Source organism: Rhincodon typus, chromosome 18 (genome assembly GCF_021869965.1).
Source record: "Rhincodon typus isolate 14 chromosome 18, sRhiTyp1.1, whole genome shotgun sequence".
Classification (NCBI taxonomy): Eukaryota; Metazoa; Chordata; class Chondrichthyes; order Orectolobiformes; family Rhincodontidae; genus Rhincodon; species Rhincodon typus.
The window spans coordinates 19,417,608-19,435,395 of record NC_063349.1 but is presented as its reverse complement, the minus strand read 5'-3'; the positions used below and the strand labels follow the sequence as shown (position 1 = coordinate 19,435,395).

The 17,788-nt window shown below is 40.3% G+C and overlaps 1 protein-coding gene across 2 annotated transcripts in view; it reads right to left on the bottom strand.

Moving 5' to 3' along the window:
- Window positions 1-17,788, bottom strand: part of LOC109931831 (ELKS/Rab6-interacting/CAST family member 1-like) — a 682,193-nt gene that overhangs the window by 555,912 nt on the left and 108,493 nt on the right. For both annotated transcript variants that reach the window (XM_048608012.1, XM_048608014.1), the window contains exons 9-11: window positions 17,057-17,194; window positions 6,508-6,648; window positions 5,875-6,015 (exon numbers count right to left, since the gene is read on the bottom strand). In XM_048608012.1, the coding sequence (XP_048463969.1) occupies window positions 5,875-6,015; window positions 6,508-6,648; window positions 17,057-17,194 (420 nt within the window). The remainder of the gene's footprint in view (window positions 1-5,874; window positions 6,016-6,507; window positions 6,649-17,056; window positions 17,195-17,788) is intronic.

Here is a 17,788-nt window from a genome sequence, read left to right as displayed (position 1 = left end):
CTCTAGTTACAGTTTGCTATCCTGAAAATGATCCACTCTCCTCCTTTTCCTAACTCTGACTTCTATTAGTTAGCCAATTCTCTATCCATGCTAATATACCAACACCAACACCACATGCTCTTATCTTACTATAGTACCTTTATCAAACAATACTACAAATCCAAATATATCACATTTATGGGTTCTTCCTTTATTCATCCTGCTTCATATACTTCAAACAATTCTACTATTTTTTCAGACATGATTTTCCCTTTGTGAAGACATGCTGACTGCTTCAGGATATCATGCATTTCTCAATGCAGTTATTACATCCTTCATAATAGACTCTAACATGTTATGGCAGCTGGCCTATGGTTACCAGCATTTCTTTTTGCTTCCTTCGTGTTTTGAATAAGGGTGTGACATTAGCTGTTTTCAAATCGTCTGAGACTCTTCCAGATTAAATTGAGTTCTTGCCATCTTCAGTACTTCCTTCAAGTGGTTAATCCGGGTCATTTATGAAAGTTGAAAATAATTGTGGCCCAACTGGGAGCCCTCAGACACCTAATTCCAAAATTTTGACATACCTCTTCTAATAAATATGTGTTACTCTATAAGCTTCAAGTAATTTATTTTATCCATTCTCAGGGTTTATCCTGAATTCTTAATGCCTTGGGCTGAATTTACAGATTTTAAAATAGTTTTGCCTAATGTTTTTTAAATTCTATGAACATGATGTAACACGACCTCTCAAACTCTACTTCCCTAAAAAAGTCAGGCAGAATCTTACAGGAGACAGAATGGCTTGCAATAATGTGCAGAATCATGCAAGAAGTTCATTAAGACCTATTGGGAATGATTGGCTGAATCTTTTAACTGTGTTCCAGGTATTGAGGCAAGATTCTCGTGAGGCAGTGGTGAGTTGCCTATTAATGACCTTATTGACTGCAGATCTCACCTTATTAGTATGCAGCTTCCTATTGTATCACTCACACAAGTAAACTGAATGCCAACAACTCTTGACCTGTCAGTAGACACCTAGCAATTTCAGCTCACTGCTTGCTTCAAAGAACTTCCACGTTGGACACCAGGCACAGGCATCTTAGAAACTACATCATGGACACTGGCCACATGCACCCCACATCTACAGACCTTGGTATCAAACATGAGACAGCATCTAAGAACCATGATGGAATATCTACGATCAACTTACATTATACTTCTGCACTGGCAACTATCATTGTAATACTGCAGCAAGAATGCTTTATGGTGAAGGACAGACACCAAGCTCAAGAACTAGATCAGGCTGTACCTCTGAACTATTTGTTTGCCCTCTTAGAACTCATTCACTTTGATCCAAACAGGCCCAGCATCCCTCATTTTCTTGTCGTTTTGGTGTTGCCCTCAGCCAGATATACCACATTCATGGTACTGCTGTATTCAATGGCAGTTAGTGCAGGCACATAGCCAGGATGCTTCCCATGGTTGTCAGTACTCCTTATTCAAGCCACTGGTCAGGGGTCCCCAGCACAATAAGTAAAGGGACCTCTCTGATACTGGTTCAGGGATTGGGATACGGTCAGTCAACGACTCGGAGCTGTGAGATTCAGGATCGTCTCCTCACAGGGTATGGGCAACATGCCACCTGTCTTAACTCTTTCTGCCATATTGTGGGATATTTTCCTGCTAGGATCAGACAGAACCAAGAATTAAGGGATTTGACAGGCACAGCTGTTACCGACGGTGCAGGTGGAGAGATGTCCCAAGAGATAGTGAGAAGGTAATGCAGATGGCACGCAGGGTTAGTGCTGAAGTGGGTCATAGTGAGTGAGGGAATGTGTTGCAAGTAATAGTGAGAGTGGTAGCAGATGAGTCTTGTTTGGAAGTGGGTGCAGTAACATTGATAAGTGAGAGATATTGTAAAGAAGATGGGTGCATCTACACTTCAGGAGAGGACAGCACTATCCCACCTGGCAACCTCCGACCAGGCTGGCATTGATCGGTGTGGTGTCCTCCGCTGCTGGTCCTGGGCAAAGAGCATGATGTCGCCCACCACTACCTCCAGGCACCCACATGCAAAGCAATCTGCCAGTTGTTCCCTATCTGCCAAGTCTAGGGCAAATGCCAGAAACTATTCAGTACTTGTTCAGGTGCACAATGATCTTTTATAATGCCACCAATGGCAGCAAACTGACGAATATGATGGTCTTATACGATAAGAAGAACAAAAAAAAAACCCTCATGTTCCAGACATGACAATTAGTAGATTGAGGCTAGAATTAGATGTAGAGGGTGTCACAAGGGTGGAGTAGGTAGTTAATGCAGCAAAGTAATGCAGCAAGAAAACTCAGTAGGCCTCGCAAAAAGAAACCCTCTATGAAAGGCAACAGAATTGACACATGAGGAAAAAACACTCAAATTTCAATCCAATGTCTTTGGTACAATGCAATCTTCTCATTTTCAGTTCACAATGTACATCAGGTTATCAATATGCAGTTCATCGCCACTTTCACCAAAGGAATTTGGAATGGCCATTAAATACTGACTAGTCAGCAATGCCCACATCCCATGAATGAATAAACAAATAAAACAAGATTATAATGTCCAATACTTTTAACCCAATTCCTTCATTTTACATGGAAATAAGACTACTAAGGCTATAACGGTCAGTTTTTTTTTGTGATAACAAGGTGTAGAGCTGGATGAATACAGCAGGCCAAGCAGCATCAGAGGAGTAGGAAAGCTGACGTTTCGGGCCTAGACCCTTCTTCAGCGGGGAAGGGGATTCTGAAATGAATAGGGAGAGAGGGGGAGGTGGATAGAAGATGGATAAAGGAGAAGATAGGTGGAGAGGAGACAGACAGGTCAAAGAGGCGGGGGTGGAGGGGTTTTTTTTGTTCTTCTTTTTGTATAAGACCATCATATTCGTCAGTTTGCAATCTACTGGTATCTCTACAATGCCCAGTGACTTCCCTATAATGATGGCGAAGTTTCATAAATCTGCTTCCTAATCTTTCCTAGCATCCTGAAAAAACATCCCCTGTCTTAGGAACTTTTAGCCTATCTAAAACACATATCCTTGATATCAAAGTCATTGGTTCTGCTCAGGTTGGAGTTTTTATATTTTTTTTTAGGAAGTTCATGCCTTCCTTATAAATATTTAGATGCATGTATACATTCATAATATTTACTATTTTGTGTACTTCCTTAGTTTCAAGTCCAGCTCTACCTTTGGCTTCTTTGAGTGCCTTTTTACCAACTTGAACGCAAGAGATATTCGTTAAACTGGTGGTTCTGACATACTGATGATATGCTCATTCAGGTTTTACAAAGTCATAATTCATGATCTTGTCTGTCATTTTCTCAAGACGTTGTGAAATATTTCTTATTTCCTCTCCTCCCCAAAATCTTCGTCTTCAGCTAAATGCTAAATCTTAAAAACTCCCATCTTAAACACCTTGAAATGCTGGAGGTTAAGGGCAAGCTTTCAATATTCAGATTTTTTTTTTAAGAAGAGGAGCTGGTTCCACTATTGGTATATTCAACACAGATATATGTTTAAGAAAAATGGCAACAAAGGGAAACGTAAATAAAAATCGAAAGAACTGCAGATGCTGTGCTGGAAAAGCTCAGCAGGTCTGGCAGCATCAGTGAAGAGAAATTAGAGTTAACGTTTCAGGTTGACTGACCCTTCCTCAGAATGACGGTAGCTAGGAAAATGTCAGTTTATATGCAGATGAAAGGGTGGCGGGACGAGGTAAGGAGTAAACAATAGCGGGGGATAAAGCCCAAAGAGTGGTTGGACAGGCAAAGGAGCGGATAATGATCTGGCCAGAAAGGTGAATAACTATTAACAGGGACTGTTACTGACTAACATTGGGTTGTATGTGTAATAGCAGACTGTGTGATAACAAGACCTGGTGTGTGGGGTTTGGTGTAAGATGGGAGAGCTCAAGCCCTAAAGTTACTGAACTCAATATTGAGTCGGAAGGCTGCATGGTCCCCAAGCAGAAAACAAGGAGCTGTTCTTCCAGCTTGCGCTGAGCTTCGCTGGAGCACTGCAGCAAGCCTGAGACAGAGATGTTGGCCAGGGAACAGGTTGGTGTGTTGAAGTGGCAGGCAACTGGAAGCTCAGAGCCATTTTTTTGTGGTCAGAACATAGGTGTTCTGCAAAGTGGTCACTTAGTCTATGCTTCGACTCCCCAAAGCAGAGGAGACCACATTATGAGCAGCGAATGCAGTAACCTCGATTATATGAAGTGCAGGTAAACCGCTGCTTCACCCTGAAGGTGTGTTAGGGACTTTGGATACTCAAAGGGATGAAGTAAACGGACAGATGTTACATTTTGTGGTTGCAGGGGAAGGAGGCATGAGGCTGTGGGAGGGTGTTAGGAGTGAAGAAAAAGTGGACCAGGTTGTCCCGGAGGGAACGGTCCCTGCGGAAGGCTGACAAGGGAGGGGAGGGGAATTCCCTGGCCAACATCTGTTTCAGGCTTGCTATAGTGCTCCAGCGAAGCTCAGTGCAAGCTGGAAGAACAGCATCTCAGTTTCTGTTTGTGGACCCTGCAGCATTCTGGTCTCAATACTGAGTTCAATAACTTTAGGGCTTGAGCTCTCCCATATCCTTATCTCAACCACCACATACCAGGCCTTGTTATCACACAGTCTGCTGTTACACACAACCCACTGTTAGCCACTAACAGTCCCCATTGACAGCTATTCACCTGCTTAGTCAGATTGTTATCCACTTCTTCATCTATCCAACTGCTGTTTTGGGCTTTATCCCCACCTATCATTTACTCCTTAACTTCCCGCTATCCTATCTTCTGCATATAAACCGACATTTTCCTAGTACCATCAGTTCTGGGGGAGGGTCACTCGACCCAAAATGTTAACTCCACAGATGCTGCCAGACTTGCCGAGCTTTTCCAGCAATTTCTGTTTTTGTTTCTGAAAGGGAAATGTAACTTATTTTTAAATCCAGCAAGCTATACTGATCTGGAAGACACAGCTGGAAAGGGGCAGAAGCAGATTCATACATAATTTCCAAAGGTGAATTACAGATCTACAGGAAATAAAAGTGGAACGTCACTAATTGGGCAGCTTTTTGTTTTAAAAAAAGAGCACAGTGGACCAAATGGCCTCCCGTATTGTACAATGTAGGAGAAATATGACGTTACCCGCTTTGATAGGAGAAACATAAATGTGCAGTATTTCTCAGGTGGTGACAGATTGAAAGTCTTGATGTCCAAAGTCTTGATGCTAAAAGTCACTGGAAGTTAACATCCAGATGTAGCAAAAAATTAGGAAGGCAAATTGTACTTTGCTTTTATTGGAAGAGAATTTAAGTAGACAAGTAAAGAAGTCTTGCTGGAATTGTGTTGTACCTTGGTGAGATTGCACTTGGGAGTATTGTACACAGTTTTGGCCTACTTACCCAACAAAAGACATTTTGCTGGAGTTGTAATATGACATGTAATATAACTGTTACATATCACGTGCCAAATACAAAAACTCTCACGTGGTCTTTTATTGGTCTAGATGGACTGAGGCAGCATATTCATTTTGCCAACATAAGATTTTAAGCTATAGAAAGAATGGACAGCTGTTTAATTTTGTTTTGTTGGTTCATTATATATTTCATGTCCTCTATAGTGGTTCTCAAGCATTATATGGATCTGAGAACTATTTGGAAATGAGATGTGCATTGCATGATAGGATCCAAAAAAATTGGCTTAGTTCTGAGATTTAACAGAATTCGACTGACAACTGCAAACCAACAGGATCACTACTAAGTTAGACATGCTTTAAAAAGTTGCAAGTTTAATACTACAACCAATATTAGCCAGTTTGACTAAAACGTACAAAAGATGAAGTGTTTGGATATGCATTTACCTTCCGTAGTTGCACTTCTAGTTTAGAACATTCCTCCTTCTTCTGTTCAAGAGCTATCTCCAGTGCTTTCAACTTGGAATCCTTCTTCAGTCCAGATGATGCCAAAGATGAGGCATGTTCTTTGAGGTCCAGTAGCACAGCCTATAGAAGTAAATTGATTAGAGCTTTAATCCATATCTCGTTAACATAATGACTTGTAGAGTGGTATATCCACCCTGGTTCAGATTTTCCTCAACCTTTACCTCAACTTTACTTGCCATTTCTGTGTCAAATTCACAGACTCATATGTACGTTGTAACATTACATCCAAATAAATTCTCCTACATATTCTCATGGCCACTCCTTTGACCTTTGCAATGACAACAAATTCAACAGAGCATTTGATAACAGGTATTATAAATATTAACTATTATCTGGAATTATTTTGTGTGATATAGTCTTGATTTTGAGACAACAAACACTAATGATTCCAGTTTTACTGGTATATCCTGGAGAGTTAGCTACATTCCTTGTTAAGGTCATTTCATGGTATCCATTATTTGAAAAGCATCACACTCAAACAAGAACAGTTTACATTTGATAAACAACTCCCCACTTCACATCACATATTATATGAAATATGTAATTACTTACCTCCTTCTCTGAGACATCGCCTTGGAGACCACTGATCCGTTCCTTAACTTCTTTTAACTCCTCTTTGTAACTATCAATTTCTTCCTGCTTTTCTCGTTCATCTTTTTCTCTTTGATCTTTAAGCTGCTCAATTATCTTCTCCTGAAACAAAATAATAAAACTAATCAAGGATAAATTATGGAAAAATAGACTATTCTAACTTATGTTGATCAATGAGAATATTTAAAATCTGAATCAATGGGTGATAAAACTTGGTGTATCCCTGATACTTCAGACTGCTATCAAGAACAGGAAACTGGAGTTTAGGATCAAGAATTAGCTATTATGACAATCATCACAACTACGAATGGCTTTTGTTTGATGACATCTTTTCCATTTAATCTTTCCTATTCTCTTCCCTTAATCCATACCTTCTCCTTTGTTCTTCCTCCACCTCCCACTTTTGACAGCATAAAACCAACATATTTCTACCATGAGATAACAAGGTGTAGAGCTGGATGAACACAGCAGGCCAAGCAGCGTCAGTGGAGCAGGAAGGCTGACGTTTTGGGCCTAGACCCTTCTTCAGAATTTCTACCATGCTACAGTTTTGAAGTCACATTCAACTCAATACCTTAACTCTGGTTCTCTCTTTAGAGAAGTTGTCAAACTCAAGTATTTCCAACATTTACTGATTTGTCCTTTCGCATTTCTTGCCTCAATAGCGTTTTGCTTTCAATCTACATCAACATTTATTTGACGATAGCAACGTACGATTATAAATAGATACTGCATTTGATTAACTTTCACGTATTGAATCCTGTGTCACAACAGATGAGCTGTCTACACATGTAAAATGGGAGGAGTTCATTACATAACATCTGTAAATTTTCACTGTTTTACGAATACAGGAAGATGGTACCATTAGTGTTCAAGTTACTAAAGTACTGGCTACTATTGATGCTATTTGTACTAGATATTGTCTTCCAGGTATTGGAATCGGCCAAAAGATTAGTTTTAATATATCATGTTACTTATCTATGAGATTTGTGTCAGTAGTTCCAAATGGTACCACACAGTAGTATTACTACATGATGGATCCTGATTCTCCAATGATTCCTTAAGTGATACTGCTTCTTGTTCCTGGTAGGGTAACTCATGGCAGCAAAGACAGGAGAGGTACAGGCAAAATGCAGTTCAAACAAATCCTCCATAGCTGAACAGGCAAAGGAAGACTATGCATCTTATTAGTTGCAAAGATAGAAAACAATGCAGTGGCAAGGTAGCCCAAACACTGGGGATTGACAAGTCACTGAAATCTGACCAACAGCCAAAAGTCACATGAAAACATCTACCAGGGTCTATTTGCTAAGTCCTGTGGTAATAGGATGACAGGGGCAGTGCTGTGAACTTCGAGTCCCTAGCTGAAAATCTGCACAGAGGTGGCAGTTGTATGAGGTCGTTGAATACCTATGTTGGGCAAAAATCTTTTGGCAGCAGCAGCTGTAAACCAAATGGCCCTCATCAGGATATCCTCTGCTCACTTCAATAGGATGGATGAGAAAATATGCCCTGAAAGTAGGTTGTCTTACTTTCCCCAGGCTAAGGGACCACACCCCAGAGAACCACCAAATTTGTGGTTAAAAAAATTAACTTTTACAACTTAGCATGTTCAAGCACTTAATAGATTATCTCAACAATGACCATTCTGAAAGAGGAACTGTAACTGTGTCACAAACTATAAAGACGTGAAACTGACATTGCTCCCTGCAGAGAGATTTGCCTTCCTGGAGAGTGATAACTGAAGTTACATCACCTTGCTGGAAAGGCAAGGCTGATGGTGAACCTCATTTCACAAGACAACAAGAAAGAGTGGCTGGAGCTGATCACACAATCCATTGAACCTGCCTAACATTCAGTACCATCATGATTGATTTAGGACTCCAACCTCACTTTGCTTCTAGCTCCCAATATTGTTTGATTTCCCTGAGAAAATCAATTGTCAAAAGCTGACGCACCAGCATTGAATCTTATTCATTGCCTATCAACCTGAAAGTGTCATGTTTATGCCTACTTTTTGTATCCTGTCCATTAACCAATCCTTCATCCATGCTGACATATTACCCCCATGAGCATTAGTTTACTTATTGTCTTTTGTGTTGTACCTTGTCAAGTAACTTTTTTGAAATCCACCTTACAAGTTACATTCTCAAAAAAATTGCAATAATTTTATCTCACAAGATTTCCCTTTAGTAAAGCCAAGAGTGGCTTTGCCATTCAGAATAGGATCTTGAAGGCACTGCCAGAATCTCCAATTGCATAAAGGACAGGCTCATGACACCTCCAGCTCAACCACACTCAATATGCCAGACCCATCAGTGCTTATGCCCTGACCCTTAATTTAGATGAAGATGTTGAGGAAAATTTCTATTCTAACATGCAAACACAGAAGACATGAACTACTCAGCTCCTCGAGCTTGCTTCACCATTCAACGCGATCATGGCTGATCTCCAATTTAGTACCCTGCTCCTGCTACCTTCCCACAACCTCTGATCCCTTTAGCCCTAAGAACGATATAAACTCGTTCTTGGAAACATTCAATGGTTTGGCTCAACTGCTTTCTGTGGCTAAGGATTCCACAGGCAAAGGATTCTACCTCTGGGCGAAGAAATTTCTTATCTCAGTCTTAAATGGCCTATCCAATATCTTTTGACTGTGACCCCTGGCTCTGGACTTCCCAGTCATTGGGAACATCCTTCCTGCATTTACCCTGTCTAGTCCTGTTAGAATTTTTTAGATTTCTACAGGATCCCTTTTAATTCTTCTGAACGCCAGTGAAAACAGCTCTAACCAAACCTGTCTCTCTTCATATGTCAGTTCTGGCTTTCCAGGAATCAATCTGGAAAAACTTTGTTGCACTCCCTCCACAGCCATGCTATCTTTCTTCAGATAAGAAGGCCAAAACTGCACCCAATACCCCAGGTGTGATCTCATCAAAGTTGTGTACAATTACAGCAAGATATTCCTGCTCCTATACTCAAATCCTGTCGCTACGAAGGCCAACATACCTTTTGCCTTCTTCACTGCCGGCTGCATCTGTAGGCTTATTTTCAGCAACTGGTGTATAAAGATACCTAGATATCATTCAACTTCCCCATTTCCCAATCTATTCCCATTCAGATAATAATTTGCTTTCCTGTTTTCACCAGCAAAATGGGTAACCTCACATTATTTCACATTGTACTGCATCTGCTATGAATTTGCCCAGTGACTCAACTTGTCCAAATCACATTGAAGCATCTCTGCATCTTGTTTTCATTGCTCACCCTCCCAATAGCTTTGGTGCTGCCTGCAATTGCAATTACTTCACTCATCCACATCATTAATATATATTGTGAATAGCTGGGGTACAAGCATTGATCCCTGTGGGACCACAATAGTCACTGCTTGCCGTTATATAGTGACCCATTGTCATGGCATAGGGATAACAAATCAGTTCAAATCAGACGCCCTAATTCTGGATTTATCAACACAGCCAAATTAAAATATTTAGTAACCTTCAAAATTGCCCAATTGTTTTTAACCAGACTTTATGAATAACAGATATCAGATACCAAGTTTATAGCTTAAACCAAAATGAATAATTTACTATTAATATTGCAACATTAGCAGAGCAAAACTAAATAACAATGGAACATAATTATTGTCCAATCTTCGATCATAGGCCCACTCTCTCACACAAACAGACAAGAGTTCAGGGATAAATTAAAAAGAAAACAGAAGTGTTGTAACTGGCCAGTTCATTTAAGCAGTTTTGGACAATAGTAGCTGAACCTTCACGGAACCCTTGCATAATGAGTCGTTCATAGGCATGTATGGCTGTACATCTTGCTTGACTTCTGAAGTCACTGGTGAACGCAAACAGCTTCTGCAGACCCTGGAGACTTTTACTTACGTCTTACCAACTGGGTTCTTTCCTCAGAATTTTCAATAGTTACATAATTGGATATAAAAACTTAACTAGACAGCAATCATACTCTGTCCAGCAGCTTTCACAACCATTATGCCTTGCACCCAATAAAAGGTCAAACCAGTTCAATCTTTGGTTCCAGTTTTTATCAACATTCTCTTTGTTTGACTGGCTAGCACCGGGCTCTCTTTGATTGCCCCTTTTAACATTCAAGCAATGGCCAATCCTTGAGAATAACACATCTCAGGTTAGAATGTCTGCAGTGCTCGGAGATGATAAATCAACCTGCAATCAACATTCCGGGCCAGGTCCGATAAAAAAAATTAGTTTGTTTGTTCTTTCCTTTTTTCTAAGGCAAACTGCTGCTCAAATCCTAATGTTCGACTCTTTCAGCTCACAGCTCCAGACTACAAATGAGAAAAAGAAGTTCCCAACACCATTTATTCTTTGTCTTTGTTTTCTGTCTGCTGGCCAGTTCTGGTCAAGGTGATGGTGAGGTAGGATGCTCCAATGGAGCTCCTCCACTCCTTCTGTTTTTTTAATTCTCCCTTTGATCTCTTGGTGGATCTCAGCCTGGTCCCCCGGTGGCACCCGGCCTGGACTTTTGGTGGCTCGTGGCGGCTCCCAGCCTGGTCTCTTGGTGGCTCGTGGCGGGTCCCAACCTGGTCTTGTGGTGGTCGTGGAGGCTCTCAGCCTGGTGTCTCGGCGGCTCTCGGCCTGATGTCCTGACTCGGTGGTGAGTGGATCCTGCCTGGGCATGTTCCCGAGGCACCAGGGGAGATCGGAGAGGCAGCAGTTTCGGCAACAGCAATGGCAGCAGCGCTGTCAAGAACAGACAGCAGAGCTGATAAACAGAGGACTCACCAAAGACTGTTGAACTTTTAACTTATTTCTTCATTTTCCTACTTTAAACTACAGAAGGCTTTAATGTAAACTATTACCTATTCCTTTATTTTTCTACTATTCTATGAAGTAATGCTTAATTTTATGACTCTCGTTTCTCTTACAACTTTGTACCCAAGCTTTTTTTGCACATACGTACCTTGGTACCTAGGATGGCGCCATGTGTGGTGACATTACATACTTTTCACTGTACTCCTGTACTTCTGTACTTGAGTACATGTGACAATAAAATCTTAAATCTAAAAAAAACTTCTTTATCCATGTCAGCATGCTACCGCAATCCTGCATGTTTTAATTTTACATGCTTACCTCTTATGTGACAACTTACTGAAAACCTTCTGAATGTCCGTGTAAACCACATCCATTGGGTCTCCCTTATCAACTCTACCAGCTACATCCTCAAAAAAGTTCAGTAGATTGGTCATGTATGATTTCCTTTTCATGCTAACTCTGTTCAATCCAAGTGCTGTGCTATTAAATCTCACACAATGTCACTTGATTATAAACTATAAATTAAGTATTAAATGGAAAAGGTGCAAAGACAGATATTATGAATTGGGTCAGCAGCCCACTTTGCATATATATCAATCTCAGTCACAAAGTCCTTCAAAACTCAGACTACCTTAAAAATGTTCAGCCCCTCTTCCAGCATTTAGTCTGACTCCTAACCGACTGAGAAGCACAAATAACTCCAATTGTATTGGCACGGTTGTCACCAAAAATGGCGCACATCTACAGACTCTGCTTAAAACAGATTAGATGGTGCAGATCCATGAATTTAACCTACAAGTAATAGAAAGCAGGCCCAGCAAATGTATATCCGCTGAATAACTAGGTCTAGTCTCTGTACACTTAAGCTTGCCTTGGTATCATGAACTGAGCTCTGATGGTACTTTGCCCGAAGATATAGTTTCCATCAGTTTCATGTTTCCCAGGAAGTTTTGATTTCCAGCCTCACCTTCAGTCTCAAATTTCCTGAGAAACTGAAATGGTCTCCCTTTCTTTGGTTTCTCATTTTAATTTGGCTCTGTCTCAAAAATTAAAAGCTTTGAGGCCACAGCTTTTATCGCAATTCCAAGAACTAAAACTGTAAGTTAATTTGCATTTCAAAATCCTGCAGCCCTGATCATATTTTGTGTATTACACTAAATAATATTCCTACTGTTCTGCTCCCTGACTCAGATAATCAATGCCATAGGAAATTTATCAATATTCACACTGGAAGTTTCACAAATATGCATACTTCCTCTATCACATTTACATCCTGTAACTTTTCTACTGCTTTTTCCATAAAAATTTTTGCCTATCTTGCTAGTTGCATCATGTCCACTTAAAATGATGACAAAAAGCGCTTCAATTTATGCACCTCTGATCAAGTCCACTAATCTTATCACCAGGTATTTACAGTGCTACATATTTGCTGGGTGAGATCTTGACAATTATAGCTCCAAAACAGGTAGCACTGTTGCCCTCAGCAGAATCGGACTTAAAGCAAACGAAAATAATGCTCTTGCTGCCACCTTTTACATATTTCTCCAGTGAACAACTTAATCTGTGAGGGGATAACAAAGTGTGGAGCTGGAGGAACACAGCAGGCCAGGCAGCATCAGAGGAACAGGCAAGCTGATGTTTCGGGTCGGGACCCTTCTTCTGTTCCTCTGATGCTGCCTGGCCTGCTGTGTTCCTCCAACTCCACGCTTTGTTATCTCTGACTCCAGCATCTGCAGTTCTTGCTATCGCAGAGATTTTTAATCTGTGAAGATATAACTTTGGTGGGAGTATTGTGAATACAGAAACTATTTACATTCTGAGTCACATATGACCCCTGTTCAGAACTCCACTCCAGTTTTGAGGAATAATCATATTTGAATTAAAACATAACCTCTGAGCTGAATCCTGCATTATTTTGGCTGCGTATTTTTCATAGAGTTTAGAGAAGGGCTCTCTCGATAAGGCCTGGTGAGCTTTTTCTCATACTAAATCACAAACTCACCTCATTAACTACCGATCATGCCCCGATAGCAACTTCTCATCTGATGCTAGCTAGTTTCTACTACTTACTGTAGGTGGAGGAACTCACTGCTAAAGAATATCATTCAGTATATTGGTATCCCTGTTGCCAGCACCACCTTTAAAAGGCCATTGGGCACAATGACATGCACTGGCAGTCCTTGTCCCAGATTTGACAGTTTCTCTCCTAGAAGTCAAACACTTGAAATTCTCTCTCCCGTTCTCGCACCAACTACGCCATTCAAATGTTCCAAGTTTCTACTGCTACCAAATCATGGACACTTTCATACCTTTGCACAAAAGTAAATCAAACACTCCCTCACCTTCATCATGTTACTACATCTTCCCTAGTCTTCCAAACCCTTGCATTACTCCTGAATGATCCCATTCTATTTGAAGTAAACTTAATTAGAAATCGCAGTTAATAAACGCAAATAACTGCAGATGCTGTAAATGTGGAACAAAAACAGTGAACTGTATGAAGAGTTATCGGATTCAAAAAGTTAGCATCTGTTGCAAGCAAAACAAAGTTGTCAGATCCACTGTTTCTCGAGTGCTCTCTATTTTTGTTTTAGAAATTCCAGTTACTTGTTGAAGGAATAAGGACACAAGATCCCACAGTTTGCAATAGAAGACCTTTTGACTATACAAGAGTCAAAAAAGCAAAGGGAATGCAGTGGTACTGGTAAAATTCAAATGTTCTGAAGTCAAGGGATCAAATTCTACTATGGTAGGTGGTGAAATCTGAATTTAGTAAAAAAGAATTTTGGAATTAAAAGCTAACCAAATGGTGACTACATAACTGTTGCCGATTGTCATACAAACTCATCTGCTTCACTAATGTCCTTTAGGAAGGGAAATCTGCAATCCTTTCATCGTCTGGCCTACATATGACTCCACAACAATATGGTTGACTCTTAACTGACCCCTGAAATGGCCCTTGCAAGCCAATCAATTCAAAATGCATTTAGGGATGTGCAATAATTCTGATCCAGACTACAAAACCTATATCCCATGAACAAATAAAAAAGACACAATACTATATATCTTATACCTCAGCATCCAGAATTAACATGTTAACTATGAATTAAACGGACAACTATAACCTTTAAATTATGCCAGCTTTTCTCCTTCAGAGATTTAGCTGATTTTCATTCAACAAAACCTCCAACTCAGCACATAATCGTAGAATCCCTAGAGTGCAGAAACAGGCCACTTGGCCCATCAAGTCTGCACCAGCCCTCTGAAGGGCATCCCACCCAGACCCACTCCATACCTTATCCTGTTACTCCCACCTAGAGTTTTCACCATGGCTAACCCACCTAACCTGCACATCCCTATACACGATGGGACATCTTTAGAATTAGGGCATCTTTTTAGCATCTTTAGACTGTAGGAGGAAACCACAGCACCTGGTGAATGTGCAAACTCCACATAGTCTGTCACAAAAGACTGGAATCGAACTTGGGTGCTTGGCCTGCAAGTAGGTGTCAAGCAACAGGACTCAAACTCAGAAGGCCCCACAGCAATTGCTCTCTGCCCAATCACATCTTCTGAGACCAATGTATTGGCATGTGTGCACTCTACTATCAACACTCAAGTGTGCTTCTCAGCTCTCTATCTGTGCTGAGTAGCAACTGCTGCTCACTGACTCCTTTCTGTGTCCAGCTTGCCCATCAACAGAGCCAGTGAGAGCCATTCACTCCAATCTCCTCTCAATCGCATGATTTTGCACAAAGCATAAGATCACACAGTTGTATCTTCACACTGCACACCAGGTCAAGTAGTCTTATTTTGATTCTCCTCACCCATGTACCTTCACATCCTTTAAGCAAGTCTCAGCCTCATCTCTGGTTCAGCTTTCTGTTCCAAGGCCAGGTGGGATGCAAAATACACAAATTCACTTTGGAAAAAAAATGCACACTGCCTCATAATACCCACAGATTCCATAATCAGAAGATCATCTGAGTACTGCAATACATGATTTATTTTTAATATTAAATGCTGTTTGTGTAATTTTGCTCTGTAGTTTTTAAAGCAAAGATAGAAAGCAAGGAATAATTGGATCCAGGTTTTTATGATTTTATATTTTAAACTGTTTTTGATTGTATGTACACACAACTAAGGTTAGTTACACATCTCTTAGTCCATTGTGGATTGTCAAGAGATGCTATATAAGGAGAAGGGATTCTAACAACAAATGGGATATGTGATCAGAGATTTATATTGACTTACAAAAGTTAACTTCATTTTTATTAAAATATATTCTGGGATTTTTCTGATGTAGGTAACAATTTTATTCCATTAAAACTGAATGAATAGCTTCAGTGGATACACATTCTCTATTTGTGAATTTCTTTTCTATTCCCTGCCATTTTAAAAATTAAAAAATCGCAGCAAAATGTAAGATACATAAGCAGGATGTAGATAACAGGTATTTAATCGTCCTAGGGACAAATAATGGGGTTTAACAAAACTTAGTGAATTGCATTGAAAGTATGCTAATGCCATGTTGGAAATACATCACAACCAAACAGCTTACAGTTGTTGAATAGGAAGGCTAAGATTCAGTGTAAAAGACACAATTGTACAGGCTGTAATTCCCTGATTTGCTGAGCACTGTAAAACACTGGGGACATTTGTGGAGTTTGTTAGAACAGGGAGGGGATTATTTCGTCTATCATCACTATGGAGGAGAATCACATGACTGGTTGAGCTGGGGCCTGGAAGCTACTGCTTTGCTCACAGGTATATTTGTATGTCTGTAAAAATTAAAAAAGGGTCGGGATTGATAGCTCTGAGATGGAAGGACAGAAACTTCCAACCCAAGACCACCAAGAAAATATGTTGAAATACATAAAAAGACAAATGTTAAACATAGACAACAAGGTGCAGGGCTGGATGAACACACAGTTATTCTGAGAAACTTTTTTGTTTGCTCTCATTCTTTGGACATTAGAAGTTTCAGTTACAGAGAAAAAGAAGTCGAAAATTTATTCAAAACCTATTTGGACTAATTCAATTATTTCATTACAGCACAGTGGGGTGGTTGAGAGTGTTTTTATTATCCATTGTTCATATATGATGGACACAATACATACTGTAGTTTATCTACTGCGACATGATGATGAATGGATTTTCCATTATAAAAGCAAAACACAGCAAACATGATTGATGGGTACGGGAAATGCACATCATATGCAAGATCACACACTTACTCGTAACTACATTCCTTTATTCTGATCATTTTTGCAAAGCTTTTACAGGTGCTCAACTCTGAAACCACTGCCAAGAACAATCCACAAGCCTTTTCAGATAGTTGACAATATAGCTTGACTTTCTTCTTCACTCATTCAGTAACTCCCTAAGAGAATGTCTCCCCCTTTGTTTTCAAGCTTCTCATGAAGACATGCCTAAACAAGGAAATGCTCAATGTGCATAATTACTAGCAGGTCTTAATGCTCCTACTCATTGGCACCATATTCTGAAACAAATATCAGACCTGGAACTGGAAATAATTAAATCAGAGCTGTAACTTTACACACAGAATTTGGCCCCAGTATTACAATTGAAATGTTTATGACTTAACAAACAGTGTTGCATTAGACACTAATATAGTGAGGACTTCCCATCAGCAAGCAGCTTGTTCGATTTGCCACCTAGACCAGGCCACACTTACTACTCACTTTCTCTGCAAGAGCCTCCTCTAGCGTAGTCAGGGCAGTATCTGTATTGGTGGTGTCGGCCTGCAGTGATTTTACACGTTCTTTCAGACTGGTCATCTGCTTCTCTTTATCCTTTAGTTGTTCCTGCAGGTTCTCAATCTGAAAAATAAAAACAAAATTTGTTCAGTTTAATGGGAAAAATAGACAAATGAAATAGCGTACCAATTTTCCACAAAACGAAAAATTGTGGTTGCAAGGCAATGAGGATTTGGAAGCAGTGGATTTGGGGTTATATGTAATAAGAACATAATGAGCCAAGTGCCTTCTTTCTGTGTTTTAAATGTTTATAATTCTGGAAACCGTTCAGGATGCAGTACTTTCCAGAAGACTTTTTTACATGGTGTTGATCATTACAAAACCAGTTAATTGTACAAGAAGAGATAGAAGGAACTGCAGATGCTGGAGAATCTGAGATACCAAGGTGTACAGCTGGATGAACACAGCAGGCCACGCAGCATCAGAGGAGCAGGAAGGCTGACGTTTCAGGCCTAGACCGTTCTTCAGAAATGGGGGAGGGGAAGGGGGTTCTGAAATAAATAGGGAGAGAGGGGGAGGCAGATAGAAGATGCATAGAGGAGAAGATAGGTGGAGAGGAGACAGACAGGTCAAAGAGGCGGGGATGGAGCCAGTAAAGGTGAGTGTAGGTGGGGAGTTAGGGAGGAGATAGGTCAGTCCAGGGAGGACGGACAGGTC